Source organism: Haliotis rubra, unplaced genomic scaffold, assembly GCF_003918875.1.
Source record: "Haliotis rubra isolate DU_JTF1 unplaced genomic scaffold, ASM391887v1 Scf736, whole genome shotgun sequence".
Taxonomy (NCBI): Eukaryota; Metazoa; Mollusca; class Gastropoda; order Lepetellida; family Haliotidae; genus Haliotis; species Haliotis rubra.
In genome coordinates, this window is record NW_025767453.1 from 169463 (window position 1) to 196549 (window position 27087).

The 27087-nt window shown below is 39.9% G+C and overlaps 1 protein-coding gene across 1 annotated transcript; it reads right to left on the minus strand.

Moving 5' to 3' along the window:
• Positions 1–24386: 24386 nt before the first annotated feature.
• On the minus strand, positions 24387–24914 carry LOC124259774. Its single transcript, XM_046693979.1, has one exon. The coding sequence runs from the start codon at positions 24912–24914 to the stop codon at positions 24387–24389; it is 528 nt and encodes a 175-aa protein (XP_046549935.1).
• Between the last annotated feature and the right edge of the window lie 2173 nt (positions 24915–27087).

Below are 27087 nucleotides of genomic sequence, written 5' to 3' on the forward strand. Positions count from 1 at the left end.
AGGTTTACCCAGATATTGACAATGTCTCGTGTGATTTGGTTAGGTTTACCCAGATATTGGGAATATCTCGTGTGAATTGGTTAGGTTTACCCAGATATTGGGAATATCTCGTGTGATTGGGTCAGGTTTACCCAGATATTGGGAATATCTCGTGTGAATTGGTCAGGTTTACGCAGATATTGGGAATATCTCGTGTGATTTGGTTAGGTTTACCCAGATATTGGGAATATCTCGTGTGATTTGGTTAGTTTTACCCAGATATTGACAATGTCTCGTGTGATTTGGTTAGGTTTACCCAGATATTGACAACGTCTCGTGTGATTTGGTTAGGTTTACCCAGATATTGACAATGTCTCGTGTGATTTGGTTAGGTTTACCCAGATATTGACAATGTCTCGTGTGATTTGGTTAGGTTTACCCAGATATTGACAATGTCTCGTGTGATTTGGTTAGGTTTACCCAGATATTGACAATGTCTCGTGTGATTTGGTCAGGTTTACCCAGATATTGGGAATATCTCGTGTGATTTGGTCAGGTTTACCCAGATATTGGCAATGTCTCGTGTGATTTGGTCAGGTTTACCCAGATATTGGCAATGTCTCGTGTGATTTGGTTAGTTTTACCCAGATATTGACAATGTCTCGTGTGATTTGGTTAGGTTTACCCAGATATTGACAATGTCTCGTGTGATTTGGTTAGGTTTACCCAGATATTGGCAATGTCTCGTGTGATTTGGTCGGGTTTACCCAGATATTGACAATGTCTCGTGTGATTTGGTTAGGTTTACCCAGATATTGGCAATGGCTCGTGTGATTTGGTCAGCTTTACCCAGATATTGGGAATATCTCGTGTGATTTGGTTAGGTTTACCCCGATATTGACAATGTCTCGTGTGATTTGGTTAGGTTTACCCAGATATTGACAATGTCTCGTGTGATTTGGTCAGGTTTACCCAGATATTGGGAATATCTCGTGTGATTTGGTTAGGTTTACCCAGATATTGGCAATGTCTCGTGTGATTTGGTTAGGTTTACCCAGATATTGGCAATGTCTCGTGTGATTTGGTTAGTTTTACCCAGATATTGGGAATATCTCGTGTGATTTGGTCAGGTTTACCCAGATATTGGGAATATCTCGTGTGAATTGGTCAGGTTTACCCAGATATTGGGAATATCTCGTGTGATTTGGTTAGGTTTACCCAGATATTGGGAATGTCTCGTGTGATTTGGTTAGTTTTACCCAGATATTGACAATGTCTCGTGTGATTTGGTTAGGTTTACCCAGATATTGACAATGTCTCGTGTGATTTGGTTAGGTTTACCCAGATATTGACAAAGTCTCGTGTGATTTGGTTAGGTTTACCCAGATATTGACAATGTCTCGTGTGATTTGGTTAGGTTTACCCAGATATTGGGAATATCTCGTGTGAATTGGTTAGGTTTACCCAGATATTGGCAATGTCTCGTGTGATTTGGTCGGGTTTACCCAGATATTGACAATGTCTCGTGTGATTTGGTTAGGTTTACCCAGATATTGGCAATGTCTCGTGTGATTTGGTCAGCTTTACCCAGATATTGGGAATATCTCGTGTGATTTGGTTAGGTTTACCCAGATATTGACAATGTCTCGTGTGATTTGGTTAGGTTTACCCAGATATTGACAATGTCTCGTGTGATTTGGTTAGGTTTACCCAGATATTGGGAATATCTCGTGTGATTTGGTCAGGTTTACCCAGATATTGGGAATATCTCGTGTGAATTGGTCAGGTTTACCCAGATATTGGGAATATCTCGTGTGATTTGGTTAGGTTTACCCCGATATTGGGAATGTCTCGTGTGATTTGGTTAGTTTTACCCAGATATTGACAATGTCTCGTGTGATTTGGTTAGGTTTACCCAGATATTGACAATGTCTCGTGTGATTTGGTTAGGTTTACCCAGATATTGACAATGTCTCGTGTGATTTGGTTAGGTTTACCCAGATATTGACAATGTCTCGTGTGATTTGGTTAGGTTTACCCAGATATTGACAATGTCTCGTGGGATTTGGTTAGGTTTACCCAGATAGAATATCTATTGGGAATATCTCGTGTGATTTGGTCAGGTTTACCCAGATATTGGGAATATCTCGTGTGAATTGGTCAGGTTTACCCAGATATTGGGAATATCTCGTGTGATTTGGTTAGGTTTACCCAGATATTGGGAATGTCTCGTGTGATTTGGTTAGTTTTACCCAGATATTGACAATGTCTCGTGTGATTTGGTTAGGTTTACCCAGATATTGACAATGTCTCGTGTGATTTGGTTAGGTTTACCCAGATATTGACAAAGTCTCGTGTGATTTGGTTAGGTTTACCCAGATATTGACAATGTCTCGTGTGATTTGGTTAGGTTTACCCAGATATTGGGAATATCTCGTGTGAATTGGTTAGGTTTACCCAGATATTGGCAATGTCTCGTGTGATTTGGTCGGGTTTACCCAGATATTGACAATGTCTCGTGTGATTTGGTTAGGTTTACCCAGATATTGGCAATGTCTCGTGTGATTTGGTCAGCTTTACCCAGATATTGGGAATATCTCGTGTGATTTGGTTAGGTTTACCCAGATATTGACAATGTCTCGTGTGATTTGGTTAGGTTTACCCAGATATTGACAATGTCTCGTGTGATTTGGTCAGGTTTACCCAGATATTGGGAATATCTCGTGTGATTTGGTTAGGTTTACCCAGATATTGGGAATGTCTCGTGTGATTTGGTTAGGTTTACCCAGACATTGACAAAGTCTCGTGTGATTTGGTTAGGTTTACCCAGATATTGACAATGTCTCGTGTGATTTGGTTAGGTTTACCCAGATATTGGGAATATCTCGTGTGAATTGGTTAGGTTTACCCAGATATTGGCAATGTCTCGTGTGATTTGGTCGGGTTTACCCAGATATTGACAATGTCTCGTGTGATTTGGTTAGGTTTACCCAGATATTGGCAATGTCTCGTGTGATTTGGTCAGCTTTACCCAGATATTGGGAATATCTCGTGTGATTTGGTTAGGGTTTACCCAGATATTGACAATGTCTCGTGTGATTTGGTTAGAGTTTACCCAGATATTGACAATGTCTCGTGTGATTTGGTCAGGGTTTACCCAGATATTGGGAATGTCTCGTGTGATTTGGTTAGGTTTACCCAGATATTGGCAATGTCTCGTGTGATTTGGTTAGGTTTACCCAGATATTGACAATGTCTCGTGTGATTTGGTTAGGTTTACCCAGATATTGGCAATGTCTCGTGTGATTTGGTTAGGTTTACCCAGATATTGACAAAGTCTCGTGTGATTTGGTTAGGGTTTACCCAGATATTGACAATGTCTCGTGTGATTTGGTTAGGTTTACCCAGATATTGGGAATATCTCGTGTGATTTGGTTAGGTTTACCCAGATATTGGCAATGTCTCGTGTGATTTGGTCAGGTTTACCCAGATATTGACAATGTCTCGTGTGATTTGGTTAGGTTTACCCAGATATTGGCAATGTCTCGTGTGATTTGGTCAGCTTACCCAGATATTGGCAATGTCTCGTGTGATTTGGTTAGGTTTACCCAGATATTGACAATGTCTCGTGTGATTTGGTTAGGTTTACCCAGATATTGGCAATGTCTCGTGTGATTTGGTCAGCTTTACCCAGATATTGGGAATATCTCGTGTGATTTGGTTAGGTTTACCCAGATATTGACAATGTCTCGTGTGATTTGGTTAGGTTTACCCAGATATTGACAATGTCTCGTGTGATTTGGTTAGGTTTACCCAGATATTGGGAATATCTCGTGTGATTTGGTTAGGTTTACCCAGATATTGGCAATGTCTCGTGTGATTTGGTCAGGTTTACCCAGATATTGGCAATGTCTCGTGTGATTTGGTTAGGTTTACCCAGACATTGACAAAGTCTCGTGTGATTTGGTTAGGTTTACCCAGATATTGACAATGTCTCGTGTGATTTGGTTAGGTTTACCCAGATATTGACAATATCTCGTGTATCTGAATTGGTTAGGTTTACCCAGATATTAATGCAATGTCTCGTGTGATTTGGTCAGGTTTACCCAGATATTGACAATGTCTCGTGTGATTTGGTTAGGTTTACCCAGATATTGGCAATGTCTCGTGTGATTTGGTCAGCTTTACCCAGATATTGGGAATATCTCGTGTGATTTGGTTAGTTAGGTTTACCCAGATATTGACAATGTCTCGTGTGGATTTGGTTAGGTTTACCCAGATATTGACAATGTCTCGTGTGATTTGGTCAGGTTTACCCAGATATTGGGAATATCTCGTGTGATTTGGTTAGGTTTACCCAGATATTGGCAATGTCTCGTGTGATTTGGTCAGGTTTACCCAGATATTGGCAATGTCTCGTGTGATTTGGTTAGGTTTACCCAGATATTGGCATTGTCTCGTGTGATTTGGTTAGTTTTACCCAGATATTAACAATGTCTCGTGTGATTTGGTTAGGTTTACCCAGATATTGACAATGTCTCGTGTGATTTGGTTAGGTTTACCCAGATATTGGGAATATCTCGTGTGATTTGGTCAGGTTTACCCAGATATTGGGAATATCTCGTGTGAATTGGTCAGGTTTACCCAGATATTGGGAATATCTCGTGTGATTTGGTTAGGTTTACCCAGATATTGGGAATGTCTCGTGTGATTTGGTTAGTTTTACCCAGATATTGACAATGTCTCGTGTGATTTGGTTAGGTTTACCCAGATATTGACAATGTCTCGTGTGATTTGGTTAGGTTTACCCAGATATTGACAAAGTCTCGTGTGATTTGGTTAGGTTTACCCAGATATTGACAATGTCTCGTGTGATTTGGTTAGGTTTACCCAGATATTGACAATGTCTCGTGGGATTTGGTTAGGTTTACCCAGATATTGGGAATATCTCGTGTGATTTGGTCAGGTTTACCCAGATATTGGGAATATCTCGTGTGAATTGGTCAGGTTTACCCAGATATTGGGAATATCTGTGTGATTTAGGGTTTTATTGGTTTGATTTGGTTAGGGTTTACCCAGATATTGGGAATGTCTCGTGTGATTTGGTTAGTTTTACCCAGATATTGACAATGTCTCGTGTGATTTGGTTAGGTTTACCCAGATATTGACAATGTCTCGTGTGATTTGGTTAGGTTTACCCAGATATTGACAAAGTCTCGTGTGATTTGGTTAGGTTTACCCAGATATTGACAATGTCTCGTGTGATTTGGTTAGGTTTACCCAGATATTGGGAATATCTCGTGTGAATTGGTTAGGTTTACGCAGATATTGGCAATGTCTCGTGTGATTTGATCGGGTTTACCCAGATATTGACAATGTCTCGTGTGATTTGGTTAGGTTTACCCAGATATTGGCAATGTCTCGTGTGATTTGGTCAGCTTTACCCAGATATTGGGAATATCTCGTGTGATTTGGTTAGGTTTACCCAGATATTGACAATGTCTCGTGTGATTTGGTTAGGTTTACCCAGATATTGACAATGTCTCGTGTGATTTGGTCAGGTTTACCCAGATATTGGGAATATCTCGTGTGATTTGGTTAGGTTTACCCAGATATTGGCAATGTCTCGTGTGATTTGGTCAGGTTTACCCAGATATTGGCAATGTCTCGTGTGATTTGGTTAGGTTTACCCAGATATTGGCAATGTCTCGTGTGATTTGGTTAGTTTTACCCAGATATTGACAATGTCTCGTGTGATTTGGTTAGGTTTACCCAGATATTGACAATGTCTCGTGTGATTTGGTTAGGTTTACCCAGATATTGGGAATATCTCGTGTGATTTGGTCAGGTTTACCCAGATACTGGGAATATCTCGTGTGAATTGGTCAGGTTTACCCAGATATTGGGAATATCTCGTATGATTTGGTTAGGTTTACCCCGATATTGGGAATGTCTCGTGTGATTTGGTTAGTTTTACCCAGATATTGACAATGTCTCGTGTGATTTGGTTAGGTTTACCCAGATATTGACAATGTCTCGTGTGATTTGGTTAGGTTTACCCAGATATTGACAAAGTCTCGTGTGATTTGGTTAGGTTTACCCAGATATTACCCAGATATTGACAATGTCTCGTGTGATTTGGTTAGGGTTTACCCAGATATTGACAATGTCTCGTGTGATTTGGTTAGGTTTACCCAGATATTGACAATGTCTCGTGTGATTTGGTTAGGTTTACCCAGATATTGGGAATATCTCGTGTGAATTGGTTAGGTTTACCCAGATATTGGGAATATCTCGTGTGATTGGGTCAGGTTTACCCAGATATTGGGAATATCTCGTGTGAATTGGTCAGGTTTACGCAGATATTGGGAATATCTCGTGTGAATTGGTCAGGTTTACGCAGATATTGGGAATATCTCGTGTGATTTGGTTAGGTTTACCCAGATATTGACAATGTCTCGTGTGATTTGGTTAGGTTTACCCAGATATTGACAATGTCTCGTGTGATTTGGTTAGGTTTACCCAGATATTGGCAATGTCTCGTGTGATTTGGTCAGGTTTACCCAGATATTGACAATGTCTCGTGTGATTTGGTTAGGTTTACCCAGATATTGGCAATGTCTCGTGTGATTTGGTCAGCTTTACCCAGATATTGGGAATATCTCGTGTGATTTGGTTAGGTTTACCCAGATATTGACAATGTCTCGTGTGATTTGGTTAGGTTTACCCAGATATTGACAATGTCTCGTGTGATTTGGTTAGGTTTACCCAGATGTTGACAATGTCTCTTGTGATTTGGTCAGGTTTGTCCAGGTAGTGCTAACAACTGGTACTCTCTCTATCACTCCATACAGTGTATATGTCCACGTTGACAATAAACCACTTTAAATAAACTGAGAGATAAATCAGGGGACCTTTATCCCCAGACAGTTTCACTATCCCACTAATGCCGGCCCAGGGAGTAGTAAAACAGGAGATTGTTGTCTGTGAGAGAATATAATGTTGAAGAAATGCGTGGCAAAAACCAAAACGGGACTGAAACTTTACCGTGACGAAATGAAGGCAAACTGTGAATGGGTAATCGTTCCCAAGGCGCCAACAAAGAGAAATTAGCGGAAAGTTTACTTGTCAGGAGAGAAAGAGGCGGGTTGGTCGAATGTAAGGAACAATATTGCAGAGAGCTGTCGATGTGTCACCGCCGAATTGGGACTTATTTAGTGGCGTACGACGATTCATTCCAAAACTTAATGCCAACGATTTAATTGATCATCATCCCTGTACGCCAAACCGTTCATGCATATTGATAGTAGAAGTAAAAACACAGTTTGTCCAGGCTATCGGGAAAATACCAGTAACTGGACGTCTGGAAAAGTATCCATCATTTTAAGTATGTTTAAGCCTGTTCCGTGGGTCGACATGCGGCCAGGAACATGTCCGTAGGTCAGAGATGTGTGTCAGGTGCCAGAGATAACTGTCAAGTGCCAGAGATAAGTGTCAGGTGCCAGAGATATGTGTCAGGGGCAGACGTAAGTTTGAGGTGCCAGAGATATGTGTCGGGCCAGAGATATATGTCAGGTGCCAGAGATATGCCGCAGGTGCCAGAGATAACTGTCAGGTGCTAGAGATATGTGTTAGGTGCCAGAGATATGTGTCAGGTGCCAGAGATAAGTGTGAGGTGCCAGAGATATGTGTCGGGCCAGAGATATATGTCAGGTGCCAGAGATATGTGGTAGGTGCCAGAGATAACTGTCAGGTGCTAGAGATAAGTGTCAGGTGCCAGAGATATGTGTCAGGTGCTGTTCTAAGTAAGTGTGAGGTGCCAGAGATATGTGTTAGGTGCCAGAGATAGGTGTCAGTGCCAGAGATAGGTGTCTGGTGCCAGAGATATGTGTCAGGTGCCAGAGATAAGTGTCAGGTGCCAGAGATATGTGTCGGGGCCAGAGGCCAGTGTCAGGGACAGTTATGTGTCAGGTGACAGCTAAAAATGACAATAATTTTAATAAACCGTCATTAAAAATTGTTGGACGGTTGGACACCAACAAAAACAAAACAAAGAAAGGTGATATAGTTAACAACTGTATTATAAAATTACACAAGTTTACAAATGACTACAAATAAATTACAATGACTGCACAAAACAGAATGTCAAAGTGACTTTTCTGATCATCCATACACGTATCTGTTTGTGTGCTAATATGATGTGTTTGATAAGATCCAACTTGTACATGGCACTTTGTAAATTGCTTTGGATCTTATCATCATAATACATGCAATACATATATAACAGCGCCTTTACGCAAATGAGTGCACCAAGAATGTCCGGAATATGTAACTGTTGATAGTCCTGTTTGCCCGTCTGCACTCGGAGAGTAGGTACATCACAAATCAGCATATTTTGCATTAGTATACCAAATCGATCTTCCCCAAATTTCCGCGCCATTTCATGGAGAAAATGGGTGATGACGACTCGGGAAGGGTGAGGTCGACTCGGAAAGGGTGATGACGACCCGGGAAGGGTGATGACGACTCGGGAAGGGTGAGGTCGACTCGGGAAGGGTGAGGTCGAGCGCTGCCATGCATGAATATCGTATGATTGGCGAGAGGATGGTTATAAAAATGTGTCACGATGGCGGAAGCAAATTCTTCCTGTGAAAAACATTGACCATGAAGTCTCCCAGGTACGGTAATCTGATCAAACTTTCAGTCACTTTATGAAACGCAAACCCACGTCATCACTGAGCCACCACCAAAGCATTTAGCTGCATGCAGCATCCTTGAGTGATATACTTCGTTATGATGTCTTCACACGCGAGAACGACCGTCGGTAACTCGTAGAAGATAGTAACCATCAGACTAATGAACCATACGCCATGCACTCCGCGGTCGTCTCAGAGCTGCAGATGATCTTGCCTGTTCCAATCTGTGAGGAAGGGACGTCTGATCGGACGACGTACCTTCAAACTAGTAGCCTGCAGCTTCAATCTGATGGTACTACCACGCTCCATTGCTGGCGCAGTTCTTCGGTATGTCGAAGCATTGCTTCTTGCAAGGCGAATTAGGACTCGGTCATCGCGATCTTTGGTCTTCTTCCGGGTTTTGGACGACCCTTAACTTCACCGGTGGCCACACGGTTCCTCAGACGTCAACTAATAAACGTGTGGTTAATGTTCTTCAACTTGGCACCGATGTTGCGACAGGCCATCCCTATTACATATGGAATCAAACATTTCAATAACTTGTCATCGTGTATTTACTGAAAGTCTTCGCCCGACCATTTTTTCTATAAAGCCAAAAGAGATTAAAGTACATCAATATATTTAGTTTTTGCACTTTGGGAATGTATTTTGGGTGTTGCATATTGGCGGTCTATAAACACACGAGTCTGGGCCACATAATATATTGACTGACACGCATGAGGTGCTGGAGACCAGCATTGATCTACGCAACTGGGATATGCATCAAACACATCTTACTACACGCGTGAGGTGCTGGAGACCAGCATTGATCTACGCAACTGGGATATGCATCAAACGCATCTTACTACACGCATGAGGTGCAGGAGACCAGCATTGATCTACGCAACTGGGATTTGTTTCAAACACATCTTACTACACGCATGAGGTGCAGGAGACCAGCATTGATCTACGCAAATGGGATTTGTTTCAAACACATCTTACTACACGCATGAGGTGCTGGAGACCAGCATTGATCTACGCAACTGGGATATGCATCAAACACATCTTACTACACGCATGAGGTGCTGGAGACCAGCATTGATCTACTCAAATGGGATATGCATCAAACACATCTTACTACACGCATGAGGTGCTGGAGACCAGCATTGATCTACTCAAATGGGATATGCATCAAACACATCTTACTGCACGCATGAGGTGCTGGAGACCAGCATTGATCTACGCAACTGGGATATGCCTCAAACGCATCTTACTACTCGCAAGAGGTGCTGGAGACCAGCATTGATCTACGCAACTGGGATATGCATCAAACACATCTTACTACACGCATGAGGTGCTGGAGACCAGCATTGATCTACGCAACTGGGATATGCATCAAACGCATCTTACTACACGCATGAGGTGCAGGAGACCAGCATTGATCTACGCAACTGGGATATGCATCAAACACATCTTACTACACGCATGAGGTGCAGGAGACCAGCATTGATCTACGCAACTGGGATATGCCTCAAACGCATCTTACTACTCGCAAGAGGTGCTGGAGACCAGCATTGATCTACGCAACTGATCAAACACATCTTACTACACGCATGAGGTGCTGGAGACCAGCATTGATCTACGCAACTGGGATATGCATCAGACACATCTGACTACACGCATGAGGTGCAGGAGACCAGCATTGATCTACGCAACTGGGATATGCATCAAACGCATCTTACTACACGCATGGGGTGCTGGAGACCAGCATTGATCTACGCAACTGGGATATGCATCAAACGCATGTTACTACACGCATGAGGTGCTGGAGACCAGCATTGATCTACGCAACTGGGATATGCCTCAAACGCATCTTACTACACGCATGAGGTGCTGGAGACCAGCATTGATCTACGCAACTGGGATATGCATCAAACACATCTTACTACACGCATGAGGTGCAGGAGACCAGCATTGATCTACGCAAATGGGATTTGGTTCAAACACATCTTACTACACGCATGAGGTGTTGGAGACCAGCATTGATCTACGCAACTGGGATATGCATCAAACACATCTTACTACACGCATGAGGTGCTGGAGACCAGCATTGATCTACTCAAATGGGATATGCACCAAACGCATCTTACTACACGCATGAGGTGCTGGAGACCAGCATTGATCTACTCAAATGGGATATGCATCAAACACATCTTACTGCACGCATGAGGTGCTGGAGACCAGCATTGATCTACGCAACTGGGATATGCCTCAAACGCATCTTACTACTCGCAAGAGGTGCTGGAGACCAGCATTGATCTACGCAACTGATCAAACACATCTTACTACACGCATGAGGTGCTGGAGACCAGCATTGATCTACGCAACTGGGATATGCATCAGACACATCTGACTACACGCATGAGGTGCAGGAGACCAGCATTGATCTACGCAACTGGGATATGCATCAAACGCATCTTACTACACGCATGGGGTGCTGGAGACCAGCATTGATCTACGCAACTGGGATATGCATCAAACGCATGTTACTACACGCATGAGGTGCTGGAGACCAGCATTGATCTACGCAACTGGGATATGCCTCAAACGCATCTTACTACACGCATGAGGTGCTGGAGACCAGCATTGATCTACGCAACTGGGATATGCATCAAACGCATCTTACTACACGCATGAGGTGCAGGAGACCAGCATTGATCTACGCAAATGGGATTTGTTTCAAACACATCTTACTACACGCATGAGGTGTTGGAGACCAGCATTGATCTACGCAACTGGGATATGCATCAAACACATCTTACTACACGCATGAGGTGCTGGAGACCAGCATTGATCTACGCAACTGGGATATGCATCAAACACATCTTACTACACGCATGAGGTGCTGGAGACCAGCATTGATCTACTCAAATGGGATATGCATCAAACACATCTTACTGCACGCATGAGGTGCTGGAGACCAGCATTGATCTACGCAACTGGGATATGCCTCAAACGCATCTTACTACACGCATGAGGTGCTGGAGACCAGCATTGATCTACGCAACTGGGATATGCATCAAACGCATCTTACTACACGCATGAGGTGCAGGAGACCAGCATTGATCTACGCAAATGGGATTTGTTTCAAACACATCTTACTACACGCATGAGGTGTTGGAGACCAGCATTGATCTACGCAACTGGGATATGCATCAAACACATCTTACTACACGCATGAGGTGCTGGAGACCAGCATTGATCTACGCAACTGGGATATGCATCAAACACATCTTACTACACGCATGAGGTGCTGGAGACCAGCATTGATCTACTCAAATGGGATATGCATCAAACACATCTTACTGCACGCATGAGGTGCTGGAGACCAGCATTGATCTACGCAACTGGGATATGCCTCAAACGCATCTTACTACTCGCAAGAGGTGCTGGAGACCAGCATTGATCTACGCAACTGATCAAACACATCTTACTACACGCATGAGGTGCTGGAGACCAGCATTGATCTACGCAACTGGGATATGCATCAGACACATCTGACTACACGCATGAGGTGCAGGAGACCAGCATTGATCTACGCAACTGGGATATGCATCAAACACATCTTACTACACGCATGGGGTGCTGGAGACCAGCATTGATCTACGCAACTGGGATATGCATCAAACGCATCTTACTACACGCATGAGGTGCTGGAGACCAGCATTGATCTACGCAACTGGGATATGCCTCAAACGCATCTTACTACACGCATGAGGTGCTGGAGACCAGCATTGATCTACGCAACTGGGATATGCATCGAACGCATCTTACTACACGCATGAGGTGCAGGAGACCAGCATTGATCTACGCAAATGGGATTTGTTTCAAACACATCTTACTACACGCATGAGGTGTTGGAGACCAGCATTGATCTACGCAACTGGGATATGCATCAAACACATCTTACTACACGCATGAGGTGCTGGAGACCAGCATTGATCTACGCAACTGGGATATGCATCAAACACATCTTACTACACGCATGAGGTGCTGGAGACCAGCATTGATCTACTCAAATGGGATATGCATCAAACACATCTTACTGCACGCATGAGGTGCTGGAGACCAGCATTGATCTACGCAACTGGGATATGCATCAGACACATCTTACTACACGCATGAGGTGCTGGAGACCAGCATTGATCTACGCAACTGGGATATGCATCAAACACATCTTACTACACGCATGAGGTGCTGGAGACCAGCATCTTTAAGTGCAGATTGTCCCAGAAGTCTTATACCTAAACTTGTCTTTCAACTCTATCTTTGTCGTTGTGTACACATAGTGTATGCAGTAAATGTGACTATTTATCATCTACTTTATTGCCATATTACACACCTTAATGGAAGATGTCTCAGGAACGTGCACCACGGGCAGAGACTCTGTAAGGAACACCTACAGCTTCCTAGCCGGGACAATATTCTGCAGAAGCCAACCCGATTATAGACAACCATGATGCGATGCAGCAGGTATACAACCACGCAATCAACAGTCGAGAACATGGCCATTCTCATCTGCCCTCCTTTCCCAGCCTCATCAACCAGACTAGTACACGACATTACGAGATGGATGATGCTTACTCCTCAATGATAGAGATGAAAACAACATTCTTCTCCTTCTCCATTGAAGCTGTCTAACCACAGACAAGATCTACATGGATGCACTTTCACTTTCTCTTTCTACTGTGGTCAGATGTGTTAGATACACAAAACAAAATTCATGCATGCAATAATGCTCATAAGATATATTTATAAAATAGTGTTAGAAAAGTGTACGAAAGTAGATATACTCCTCCCCAAACAGAAACCTAACATCGGTAAAATAAGTTTGTGAACAAAGTAAATATGATTCATAAACACGTCTGAAACAGAGCAACAAGATCACATTACAAATGTCCGAGACATGACCACCTGTAAACTGACTGCACACCAAATACAGGAGGGTAACCACAATACAATATACCAAAATGTGAGCATATGCTGTGCCAACCATGGGCATTGATTACCGATTACCGATCAGCACTGAATATTCATTCATGTTCGACGGATCAGCACCTAAAAATTTGCAAACTCGGAACATTTATCAGGTTGGAGTGTAAAGGGAAAAGGATATGACATCAGCGTTATTTTGATATATTGAACATACTTTACCAGTTCATAGGATTATACACTTCATAATCTGAGTTAATTCCCACTCCGTCGTAACACCGATATCGCTATTGTCGAGAAACGTTCCTGGTGGGGTTCGGTGTAAATTGTTTCCACAACGGTTTTGGTAGCAGTGTCTGGAGAGCGGGATTGTGGGCTTGATATACTTTACCTGGTAACAGACGGTTCACATTTACGAATCGTCTAGTCAATATAGAATGGAATCAATGAAAAAGTGGAAACCGTCTGTTTAGATATCTTGGAAATTCCGTTACAGTTTCTTCCCACTGTTGATAGATTACTAGATTCAAACACATTAGACTTTATGCTTGATCTTTCATTAAAACATTTTTTTCATTTGGCTCAATAGCCCTTTTAGCATCATTCCATGTAAATCTAAAACAAATTCCTATCAACTATTGAATCGCTGAATATTGTAGAATCTGGAAGTTAACTATAGCCATTGACAACGTTCTTCTGTTTGCTGGTAATGTACGTGACTGTTAAGCGAAAACATATTCTTAAATGACATGCCATTAGAATATGTTGACGAACTGATTACATCTGGGTTTAAATTTGGACAGAACAAACGTATATTATAACAAATGAAGACATCTATACCACCAAGTTATTAAGGAGATGCATTTTGTTTTACATGAAAGGTCGGACTTTGAATTATCATTTGTTGTTAATAGTGTCAATTTTCTTTTTGACGGCATATCAATATTTAAAGTATTAACTGGGAAATGTTCCTGTTTAATAGAATACCTCTTTTATTTATGAGCAGGCCTAGGAGGATATCCACTCTCTTAATGGCTTAGATGGGTGTGTTAACATTCTGGTCGAAACTAGTTTTCAAGTAAATCCACAAATCTATCATGAAATCATTTCTGTACACTGTAGATAGATACCATGGCATAATAACGTTTTACCTAAGTGGTTAATCAATGTGTTTTAAAAAATCATATTGGATATAAATGTGCGCATGCGTGCGTGTGGATATCACTCCTTAAACGCGAAAATTGTATATATTGCAAATTTCAACCCGCATGCCGAAGAATGTGGAATAATGTGATTAAGTTCGGTTCGGTTCGGTTCGGTTCTGAAAGGATTATTTTGGATTGTAAACAAAATCATATTTTTGTGTCTTTCGACATCAGATAGGTGTGAGTAAGTGAAACACGTCATTATAACGGTATTCGCATATACAATCAGCTTTTAATGCTAAAGGTAAGTACCAGCCCCCCTGCTGTAATATGTACAGATTTCAAGTGCAAACAGTATAAAGCGATCCTCAAGACATTTGTCACTGGTATCATGATTTTACTATTTGTATTTTGCTGGTAGTTAGGGAACACGTTCTCACATCAAGTCGCTTGCATAGTATTAGACTAACGTTTAGTCTCTGAATGTATATAATTTAAATAACCTTTGGGTAATAAATACAAGAAAAAGACTAGAAATTATTAATAGAAATCGAGGGAATTGGAGGAAAAGAAAGTGGACATTAATAGGGAAAATAACATTTATTAAAACATTAGCACTTTCATCATTGGTGCATATATTCACTTCACTCCCAAATCCTCCAAAGGAATTCATTGACAAATTAAACAATATAGCTTATAAATTCATCTGGAATGATAAGCGGGATAAGATAAAGCGAACGACACTTATTAGAAAATATGAAGAAGGGGGACTCAGAATGGTTAATGTAGAGATATTCATAAATTCTTTAAAACTGTCAGTTTTACATAAATATCTTCAAAATAAAAACAGTACTAGCCCTAGTATCTTTCCATTCAAAGATATATTTCTGCTTGGAGCCAATATTGAAAATTATTTCAATATTACTAATCCCTTTTGGAAAGATTTATTGGCTGCATGGGGAATATTTTATAAAACACATAAAACTGATTTTACAGATATTGATCAAATCTTATCTGAACCCCTTTGGTTCAATCATCAATTCCAAAATAGTAATTCATTATAAGACATTGGTATCTCAAAAGTATTGACTCTATAAGAGACTTGTGTAAATGATCAAGGCAGTTTGTCATTTAGTGAACTTAAGAAAACTTACAAAATTAAAGGCACAATTCTTGACTATTATCAGGTTCTTTCCAATATACCCAAACAATGGAAATATACTATAAGAAATAATTTATTTGATTGTTCATAATCATTATCTTAACACATCACTGACAGGTTTACTTTCAGCACCAAAGAGATCCAGATATTTCTATGATAAACTTAGAAGTACTGAAACCCAACCTTCAACGTGTGAAAAATGGCAAAATATCTTTGATTTTGCAATTCCATGGCAAGATATTTTTACAAAAATATAGAAGATGTACAAAAGATACTACCAAAAAAAAGAATTATTGAGAATGAAATTAGTAGATGATGAACTTTGCTCATTTTGTAATTTAATGTCAGAAAATTTGATACATGTTTATTGGGAATGTGAATGTGTGAAAACGTTCTGGTTGAAACTGAAAGAATATATTGAAGATAAATCATCAGAAAATTTTACTCTGACAAAATATACAGTCTTAATTGGCGGAAATAATAACGACCTTATGAAACACATACTTCTTGCTAGTAAAAAATACATCCATGTATCAAGTATTTAAAAAAGTAATTTATCACTGGATACATTTGTAAAAATATTAACTGATATTTTCAAGACAGAAAGGTTTATTGCCAATAAGAATCAAAACATGATACAATTTGACAGAAAAAGGTCATCTCTATTACACACATTCCCAGTTTAATGAAGATTCCAATGTGTGTAATGCCAACCCATATGAATTTCTGGGGTTTTTAGTGTACAAGTTCTGTTGCATCATGTACTTTGTATATTTGTATCTACTGACTTTGAATGAATAAAAAAAAAAGTTTAAATTTTTTTTTTATAAGAAGTAAAAAAATAATAAATAGTACTCCATTGAAATACCTGTAAACACAGTGGGAACTACATGCTATGGTCGGATTTGCGTATGTGTCCCGATATTTCCTAAGTTTGATCCCTATTCCATATGAAACTGCACCTTTGACGCATATGCTCAGCGTATATTGTCGTGTGCACAAGCACCTTTTTCATGTATGCAATGACCGGATTTGGAGAAATTTCGAACCATGAATTCAAAAGTTGGTACCTCAGTAAATGCTTGATAAAAGAGCATGTCCAATACATTCCTTTCAGTTGTAATAGGTGCTGAAAGTTCTGAATCTTTTCTAAGTTTAAAAAAAAGAAACTTGACATGCTGTTTTGGAGTTTATTTACTGAGTGCATATAACAGATTCAAACATGTCATCATAGGTTTTCAGTAAAGCCATCACTTTAAAAACTTCCAAAACATGATTTATCCAGAAGTGTTTGGCAAAACCACAGGGCCATTAAAGCCACATAGTCAGAGTAAAATGCCAGTATCTGGTGTGACCACCATGAGTATCGATAACAGCTTGGCAGCGTTGACCCATAGAAGAAAGGAGATGCCGAATGCTGTCTTGAGGAATGTTTTGATACTCTTGCTGAAGTGCTGCGTGCAGTTCTTGTAGTGTTTGAGGTGGCGGATTACGCTGACGCAAGTGTCGATCAAGAGTATCCCATAGATGTTCAATGGGGGACAAATCGGGTGGTCGAGCAAACACGTGCAACGTGAGGTCGAGCATTGCCATGCTGGAAAGATCCACCGTTGACGTTGATGAAGGGAACGACGTGACGTTGCAAAATCTCGTCTCTATAGCGAACCCCATTCAATGCATCTGCCACGTGCACTAGAGCTGTCCGTGCATTAGGATGGATACCTGCCCACACCATGACACTTCCACCAGCAAATCTATCGACCTGCTGTACACAGTTCTTGGCTTAACGTCTGCTTACACGTGACCGTTCATCAGCACGTCTGAGAAGAAACTGAAACTCATCTGAGAACAAAATTGTCCTCAATCTTGCCCGCGGCCCTCACTCGTTGTCTGCACCATTGCATACGTTCAGCCCGGTGACTTTGTTTCAAGACGTTACGTCGAACTGGTTTTCTGGCTAAAAGCCGATTGCCCACTGTCTGGTCGGAGATTCGGCGCAATCCAGGGATTTGGATTGTTGTGGATGGTGCGTGAACGAAGATGTCTCAACCGGAAGTAGCGATCCTGGGTGGCGGTGGTAACTCTATGTGGACTTGACCTGAGTCTGACATTAACACACCCAGTATTGTTGTATCGGGTCAATAGGTTTGAATTGGTCTGTCTGGACACGACGAAGTGCCTTGCTACCTCATGCTGCGATGTCCCTCCTTGTAAACGGCCGATGGCGTTGTGTCGTTGAGCTTCTGTCAGTCTTGGCATTCTTTCGTCGTCTAAAGTGGCTTAAAGCAATGCATGTGGAGTACCGCTGATGTGGCTTTTTAAAGCATACAGTCATAGGCTTCAGCTCGGGGTGATACACAATTTCATGATGCACGTGCATTTCATGTAGGCTACAAACGTGAGTGTAACGTTACCTTTTTTCTAAATGTTTTGAAGTCGGCAACCATTCCTCCACATGTTTGGATTCAGCATCCATATATTGGTTTGTGCCAAATAGTTTCCTAAAATTCAAATTGTTCCTATGTCAAGTTTCCTTTTTAAGAGTATATGAATAGTTCCTTAGGTGGGGAAACATTTGTAAATTTGTAAATCTTCCAACGGTCCATTCTTTAGAAACTTGCGTACCATTCTAGATATCTAGGGTATGTATTTGAACAGTTTGTATGTTCATATTACCATATATAAAACAAGAGGATCACTGAATTTTCCACTGTGTGAAATTCTGGGTTCTAGTTTCACAAATGCTTGGCGTTAAGGCTCATATGATCCTATTATGCTTCTACCGATCAGGGTCTGGCTACACAAAACATGGTTATGCAAGCAGGCAGGTTTTGCATTAGGTCACCAGCTTAATTATTTCCCTTCAGCCCGTTGTCTGTTCCTTAGACAAACTTGAGTAGGAGAAAGGGGCTTCAGAACAGTGTAAGAGCCGTTAAGCGGTTACTGGGTGGAGATTTCAGAAGATTTTGTTTTTGGCGTGATGACAGCATTTCCAGATTTGACGTACCAGTTACAAACATGTTGTCTTATGCAGTTCCCCCTTGTGAGTTGTACCGAGTGTCCTCGTGGTTATTGTTTAGGATAAACAACTAGCTTATCACTGACTGGCTTATCACGTTTACTACTAGGCCAAATGTAGAGATAATATGAAAGTCAAGCAATATGATACACCACCAGGCTTCATCATCCACTCTGCATGACTTGACCGTGTAGAACATCAGTGCTTGTCACCCTCCATATACCTGGTGACACTTAAATTGCGTCGCCCAAACTCTGTGTTGAATTGTTGATACTACAATACATTCGTTACATCTGATGTGCTTAACATTAACACAGGTTTTGAAACTTATTGGTCAGCACATTAATCATATGCAGTCGAAAAGATTTGTTTCACCCATTAACCCGGTACCCAGGCCTAAGAGGCCCTGTCATTCTGTTTCTTTCGTGGTCATGAGATAGAAAATGCCAAAGTGCTCAAGTAACTGTAATGACTAGATTATTGACAATGAGTGACTTAGCGAGGAACAGACGCTTGTTTGAGACCTTTTTGAAAAGTATTCCACTCGAAGAAGCAGAGAATGAAGTTTCCTGTTAAGATAGTGCCTCTGATAGTGATGTTGTGCCCTCTGATGTATCTGAATCGGAATCATCAGATGTATCAGAAGCAGAAGATGAAAGGTTGGATACTAGTGACAACAGCGGCATGTTTAAAGCCAAAGATGATAATGTTTGGTCCCCGAGCCCTCCACTTCAGTCCCGTGTAGCTGAACAGAACATCCTTCTTGGTCCTCAGCAGAACGGTTTTAAATGCTGGTCATGTGAGTGATGGGGTTCAGATGCTCAAACTTTTCATCACTGACAAAAATGTCAAGACAATAGTAAAATTTACAAAACAGAATTTGGTTTCGACTGACCCTATTTGGACTAAAGAATACGCCACGTCAATTGTGGGAGCAATCATGTTTCAGGATAGGTTCGGGGAACTCATGAGTAACCTTCGCTTTGATGACAAGGAAACAAGATCAAGTCGGAGTGCAAAGGACAAATTGACTGCCATTAAAGACGTATGGGATGCATTTTAGGGGACATTGTGTAGATATTACAGTTCAGGAGAAAATAATCTTAATGTTGATGAACAACCCATTCCTTTTCGAGGCCGGTGTTCTTTTAAAGAATATATGCCAGTAAAACCAGACAATTATGGCTCAAAACTGTTTTGGATTGTAGACTCTTCTCTTCAAACTGTTATCCATTGAAAGGTCTTCCATACCTTGGCAAAGAAGGGATGACTGCTAACGTTGGTCTTGGACGTCAAATCACACTGTTGCTTTTGTCGACCATACTTCAAGACAAACAGAAACATCACAGCTGACAAGTTTGTTACACATCTTCGGCTTGGAAATAGGCTATTCTCAAATGATTTTACAGTGGTGGGTACAGTCCGTCAGAAGAAACGGTTTCTTCCACCAGAGTTCACATCAAAGACGTCTATTCCACTACTCGGTTCCATTTTTGGTGCAAGGAACATGGCATACTCACAGTGGTAATAGCAAGTAATAGGTCAAACGCTCAAGTCTGTTACTCAAGTAACCAGACTCACCTATATATATATATTTATTTCCGGTACTGAAAGGCCACAGGCCTGTAGTACAATGCATTTATAAATCAATATTTACACGCACGGATAATATACATGAAGAAGGGAAAATAATCAACTTTAGGTTACATTGTGTTCTGAGATATATTCTGTCCTAAACAACATGGCATAGTAAACAAACATGGACAAGTTTTGAAGTATAGTATGGGTTTTGTTATTCAACAATGCTGAGAATTTATAAAGGTTTGGATGGGCACAATAATATTTCTTAATATACAACTTTCTGATGGAATTATAAGCAGGGCAAATTAAAAGAAAATGATATTCATCTTCTATTTGGTTAAGATCACATAGTTTGCAAGTTCTATTTTTCTTTTTTGACATTTTTAAATCTTCCACTTTCGATAGATAAATCATGTGAAGAACATCTCAATCTGCTTAACGCTATCCTATACTTTTTACGTTTAGACATGAAAGATAAGTTTCGGAGTCAAAAGTACATTTAAACACCTTATAATACAGACATTTACTGGAAAGTGATATCTTTTCAAACCATTCTTGCAAGTAGATATCTTTTAATCTTTGTGTTAGTTCTAAAATAAACTTACCCTCAGAATCAACATACTGATCGTTCCATACAAAACCAAACCCTTTCGAGAATAGAAAATGTCTAACAGCAGAAACCCAATTTGTGTGTCCATTTTTATCGAATAGCATCATCATATTGTAACATTTCTTTGGTAGCCTATAAGAAGGCATCTTCAGTAATTTTAACCAGTATTTTATAACTCTGATATTTGTAAATAAGTGCATCGGGTATTTACCACATTCTCCATACACCATTGTATTCATCGTATTGGATTTAACACCAAGAAATCTTTTACATGTTTTCAATTGAACTCTTTCAATATCACTGTAATAATTTAAACCCCATATTTCGGCTCCATACAATAGAATTGGTTTAATTTTGGCATCAAATATTTTAAAGTATGAACTTATATTTATGTCACCAAGTACATTTAATTGTTTAAAGATACCTATCATGACCTTTTGTGCTTGCAAACAAGCGTAATTAACATGTGTTGTCCAAGATAAACAATTACTAAAGAACATTCCCAAATATTTGTACGAACTGGTGCATTCTAATTCTTCACCTTTATACAACCATTTCTCATTTTTGATAAACGTCCCCTTTTTAAAAACTACTACTTTAGTTTTATTTCTATTTACAGCTAATTTGTACTGGTCACAATAATTCTCAAGTTCTTGTATAAGTCTTTGTAAACCTGCAACAGTGCTTGAGAATAGCACGATATCGTCTGCAAAAGCAGAAGAAAAATATGTACTAGGTCAGGGTGTAACTGTATTCCATACTCACAATTGTTTTCAATTTGGGTTGCTAATTCATTTATGAAAATGAGAATAAAATGGGCTAAGTATACAGCCTTGTCTTACCCCGATTTGTAGTTCAAACGAATCTGAGAATTCATTGTTATTCTTAACACAAGCTTTAACATTTTCATACATATTATGAATAATTTTTTTCATTTTAGGACTTAGACCATGGGTATTAAAATAGACCATAGCTTTTTGTCTATCAACTGAATCAAATGCTTTTTCGAAATCAACGAAAAGTGTATAGAGTTTACCACCTTTGATGTTGAGGTATCTCTGTATAATACTTTGCAATATAAACATATTGTCAGTAGTCGTATATCCATGTCTAAAACCTGCCTGAGATTCATTTATTTTATTCAATGTCTCTCCCCAAGCTACTAATCTTCTGTTAATGATAGAAGTGAAAACCTTACTAAAAATACTCAAAGAGTAATGCCTCTATAGTTATTTGGATTATCGATACTTCCTTGTTTATGGAGCGGGACAATAATGCCGATTGTCCAACAAGTTGGAAAACTACCATTTTCTAATATTATATTGAATAATAATTCTAAATATGGTGCTAAAATATCTGCCGAATTCTTAATTAACTCGGGTATTACGTCATCAATACCTGGTGATTTATTGGGTTTTAAGCATTTAATGCTGTCCAGAATCTCGTCCCTACTAATAGGAGAGTCCAGCATATCCTCTGTTAGCGCAAAATTAGGGTCAGGGAGACGTTGATGGATTTGCGTCGTCAACAAAGTTATCAGTATTATTATCCGTTTCTAAGTTGAGAAGATTTCTAAAATGTTGATGCCACTCATTCATACTAATATTGTTTTTTGCTACGATAGAAGTGTTCAAAGTTTTCAGTTTAAGCCAAAACATTTTTGAGTCCCATATGCTATTTTCTATGTCTAACCGCTTTTCTTTAAAGTAATCAAGTCGCTTTTGTTTACATACTACATTATATTCATTTCTTATCTGACAATATTCTTCAAATGACCTCTTATCTTTCGATTTTCTAAACTTATTTAATAGCTTACAACGTTTAGTTTTAAGTTTCTCACATGCACTATCATACCATTTGTTTAATATTTTCCTTGGTGTACCAATTTTTCTTTTCATATTTTCCGCAGCTAAACAGAGAGCATTAGTGACATATTTAATGCTGTCATCAATATTTGTGAATGCATTATCAACTGATTTATCAAGTAATGATTGAACATGATCCGAAAACAGATTCTCTTTAAATTGTTCAGCTTTATCGTTTTCCCAGAAGAACTTATAAGCATTATTTGGATGTGTGTCACACCCGTCAGAATATCTAACATGATCTGTCTTTACTGATAGTGTTATTGGTAAATGATCTGACTCGATACGAGATTGTATGCTAAAAGCACCAACAAAGTCAAATAATATCGATGATGAGATAATGTAATCTATTAGGCTTGTACCATTATTGCCTATATACGTAAAATCCCCAGTTTCTAGGTCGCTGCCACATCGCCCGTTCATAATATGGATATTCATGGTAGAACATAGATCTAGTAAGGTTTTACCAAAATTGTTTAGAGTTCTGTCGGCGGAAAAACGTTTTAGATTAAAAAAATCAATTAAAAAGTCCCAATAGGATTCTTTTTGATTTTCTGTGTATTCTAATAAATCATCCTCTACAAAGTCCAGGTTCGTGCCAGTTCGAGCATTAAAATCACCACCACAGAGAATATAAACATCTGGTAGATGAGATACAACATCTAATAATGAATCTTGAAATAAAATTATTCCATTTTTACAATGTGGATATAGTTTATCGTACCATGACGAGCCTTCTGGTTGAATGTATACACATGCGTAGAGGATATCTCTGTCCAGACCAAATAATGCACGATCAAATAGTATAAAACAGCGTTTTCTGTTGTTTTAGTCCATTTCAGATATTTACAAAACTGGTCACGTATCAAGACTAATATCCCACCGGAAAGTCTTCCACGGGTAGATATTTTATCTGCTGCTTTTACAATCACCTCAAAATCAGGGAAAATATTATGGATATCTATATTCTCACTCCAAGTTTCACTAATTCCAATGACATCAAATGATTTGATATAATCAATAAAATCATTATCATATATTTTTGTGTGTTATCCCTCCAATATTCCAAAACACAAAGTTCACAAAGTCCAATGTATTGTTAACAGTTGCAGAGGTCACATCTTTCTGCTCCGGTCGTTTCCGATGCGCCGTAAAATGTTTACGATAATCGTGGCTTTGGCCCCACCCCTAGTGGGAGTGTTCCCTTGGAGGGCGACGCGAATCCGACCTGAGACCACGACGGGGACGACCTTGGCTGTTGCTACGCTCTCGCGAGGTGTTCCCAGCATGGTGTGAGGGAGACTGGGTGGGTGCAGGTGTGTCTGTCGTCCTATCCGGGTCGTCCCAGGGTGCTTCCATCAGTTTGTTACCCTTGAAATAGTAGCGTATGTTAGGGTTTTCACTGCGTCGTCGTTGAAGTTCCTTGCGTTGGTAAGTTGTGAGGTCGTTAGCAATCCCCACCCCTGGTCCTTCAGAACACTCCTCATTTTCACCGATTGCCACTTATCCTCCCAATGACACATGCGAGCTATAATGGGCCTGGCCTTGTCACCCTTCTTAGTAGACAGTCTATGTGCCCTTTCTATATCCCTCGGGACTAAAGGTGGGAGATTCTTCACTACCCTGGCCTTATTGAGAACTGTCAAAACTTTATCCTTACTCTCAGTGTATGTCTCTCGTTGACCGCTCTCAGGCACATTATATAGCACGACATTGTTTCGTCTGCTACGTTGCTCTTGATCCTCCAGTTTAGTGTCTAATTCTTCCAAATACTTCTCAATACCCACTGTCCTGTCATTCAAAGCCTCAACATCTAATTTCATCACATCCTGCTCTTGTTTACTAGTGTTTATGTCCTCTCTGAGCTCGTGGATGTCAGATTTCATGTCTCTAATGTCATCTTTGATAGATCTTATATCCCTAGATAATCTATCCTCACTCGCCTTTATCTGTTTCACAATATCCCTCCTCATCTCATCTAGACCATCAATAGGACCGGGATTGAGTTCTACACTACACTTCAGACATTGAGATTTCAATGTTTGCAAAATGTGTTCCCGTTGGAATTTTAAGAAACCCTCTCATGCAAAGTAACAAGGACAGTTATTTGCATTTTGATATTTTTATTTCCAGTCTTTTGCGTTGACATGTTTAGTTACATAATAAAAGCGTGCGGGGGTTATCTCGACTGAAACTCCGGGTCAGCACAGCGGTTCAGTGAGTTGGATTTGCTTAGACAAAGTGTGGGTCAGACTTGATTGAGTGAGAATGGTTGTTACATGAAGTCACTCTCAATTGTCGCTCTTTGCTGTTTCCTTTTATGACTAAATAACATTTATTGTTCTTATTAGCTTCACATTTCCAAACTGTTCATCCCAAGGAAATATGTATCTGCTATTAACCGTAATATAGCAATAATATCACTATGTACACCAAACTGTTCATCCCAAGGAAATATGTATCTGCTATTAACCGTAATATAGCAATAATAACACTATGTACACCAAACTGTTCATCCCAAGGAAATATGTATCTGCTATTAACCGTAATATAGCAATAATAACACTATGTACACCAAATGTTTATAACTTCCCAATGTACCTATTTATGTACGTGCTTCATAACCTTCCCCTGTTGTTTGTTAATGGGCAGTAATATCTTCTTCTCCACACATGTAAGTAGAGTGATGAAATTTACAATATGCACCATTTTCATGCAGTTAATACTATTAATCTCAATGTGGATACTCGTCTGTAGCCTAAATCCTCATTGTCTGGAAGTAATGCTGTATCTGAGACAGGTGGGTTGTGTGGGTCAACCTTGTTGGTTGTTGGTAACCTGGTCATTCTGTGGCTAGATCCATAACGACAAGAATCTCTACAGGGTGGGAGGTGTCATACTAATTACTGGAGACAACAATGTTACTGCTGCTGAGAGGCACTTTTCTTGCATTTGGTCTTTGACTAAGGTTGTTGCGTGACCTACCGGTGGGGCTGGGTGACCTCCACATTCCTCGAGCATTCGTCATTGTTTGTGATTCATGCCTCAGATATTGAAAGCGTGTATTCTGGCAGATATCTATTATGATTATGGCAAAGTTTATGTCTCTTTTGGTAACTTCTGAACATGGCAGTCCTGTTCATTACGGCTCAGCCCCATGAACAACAAGAAATCACGTATGTCTAATATTTACGAAATAAATACATTCGCTTAAATAAATATGATAATTAACAAAAGGCTCAGGCATAGGCCAAGGCTTCTATAAGGGGTTTAACATAAGATAGTAATTGTGTAGATAATGTTTGCGAAACGCTCATACGTCTTTCAAATCTTCAGCACAGAGGTATCTGAGGGAATGCTGAAAAATCTAAATGTTTACCACGAAAAGATAGATTGCACTTTTATTGTTGTCATTGAATATATGACAAAATCACACATATAAATCATGATTCAAAGGTGAAAGAGAATGACTTTTTGAGAATTACGAACACTTGTTTACTACATTAGTAAATTAAATGTGATTTTGTATTATAAAGTAAGCGGCATTAACCTATTAGAGGACAGAAAATATAATATACGGATACATGTATATCACAGTAACACACTGACTGTAAATGTCATCTGTTTAGTAAGCTGATTTGAGCGTTGGGTGTTTCCGGGCCCAACAATTACATTCGGAATGAACTTACTGATAGCCGACTGGAACAGCCATGGGCGTAGCAGCCATCATAAAAAGAGCCCGGGTTTACACTTGGTATTTGCTATGAAGCCAGATTTATATCTAAATATTACGCTTTGCAACCTATCGGGCTTTTCACGAAAATATGGCTTGCTACACGCCTAACTTGCTTTGTACTTATTGTGGCATTGTGTAGTCATTGCTGTGTACTGTCTTTCGTTAGCTAACCGAGCGATCGCCCTGGGCCTAGATTTTCGAAGCTCTCTTAGCGCTAAGATAGTCGAAAGTGCCATGCATTAATATTAACTTACGACTATCTTAGCGCTAAGAGAGCTTCGAAAATCTAGGCCCTGATGCTGATAGCTACGACAGCGTCGTCA

Coding starts and splice junctions, on each gene's coding strand:
- LOC124259774 (XM_046693979.1), bottom strand. CDS start 24,914: ATGAAATCTGACATCCACGAGCTCAGAGAGGACATAAACACTAGTAAA.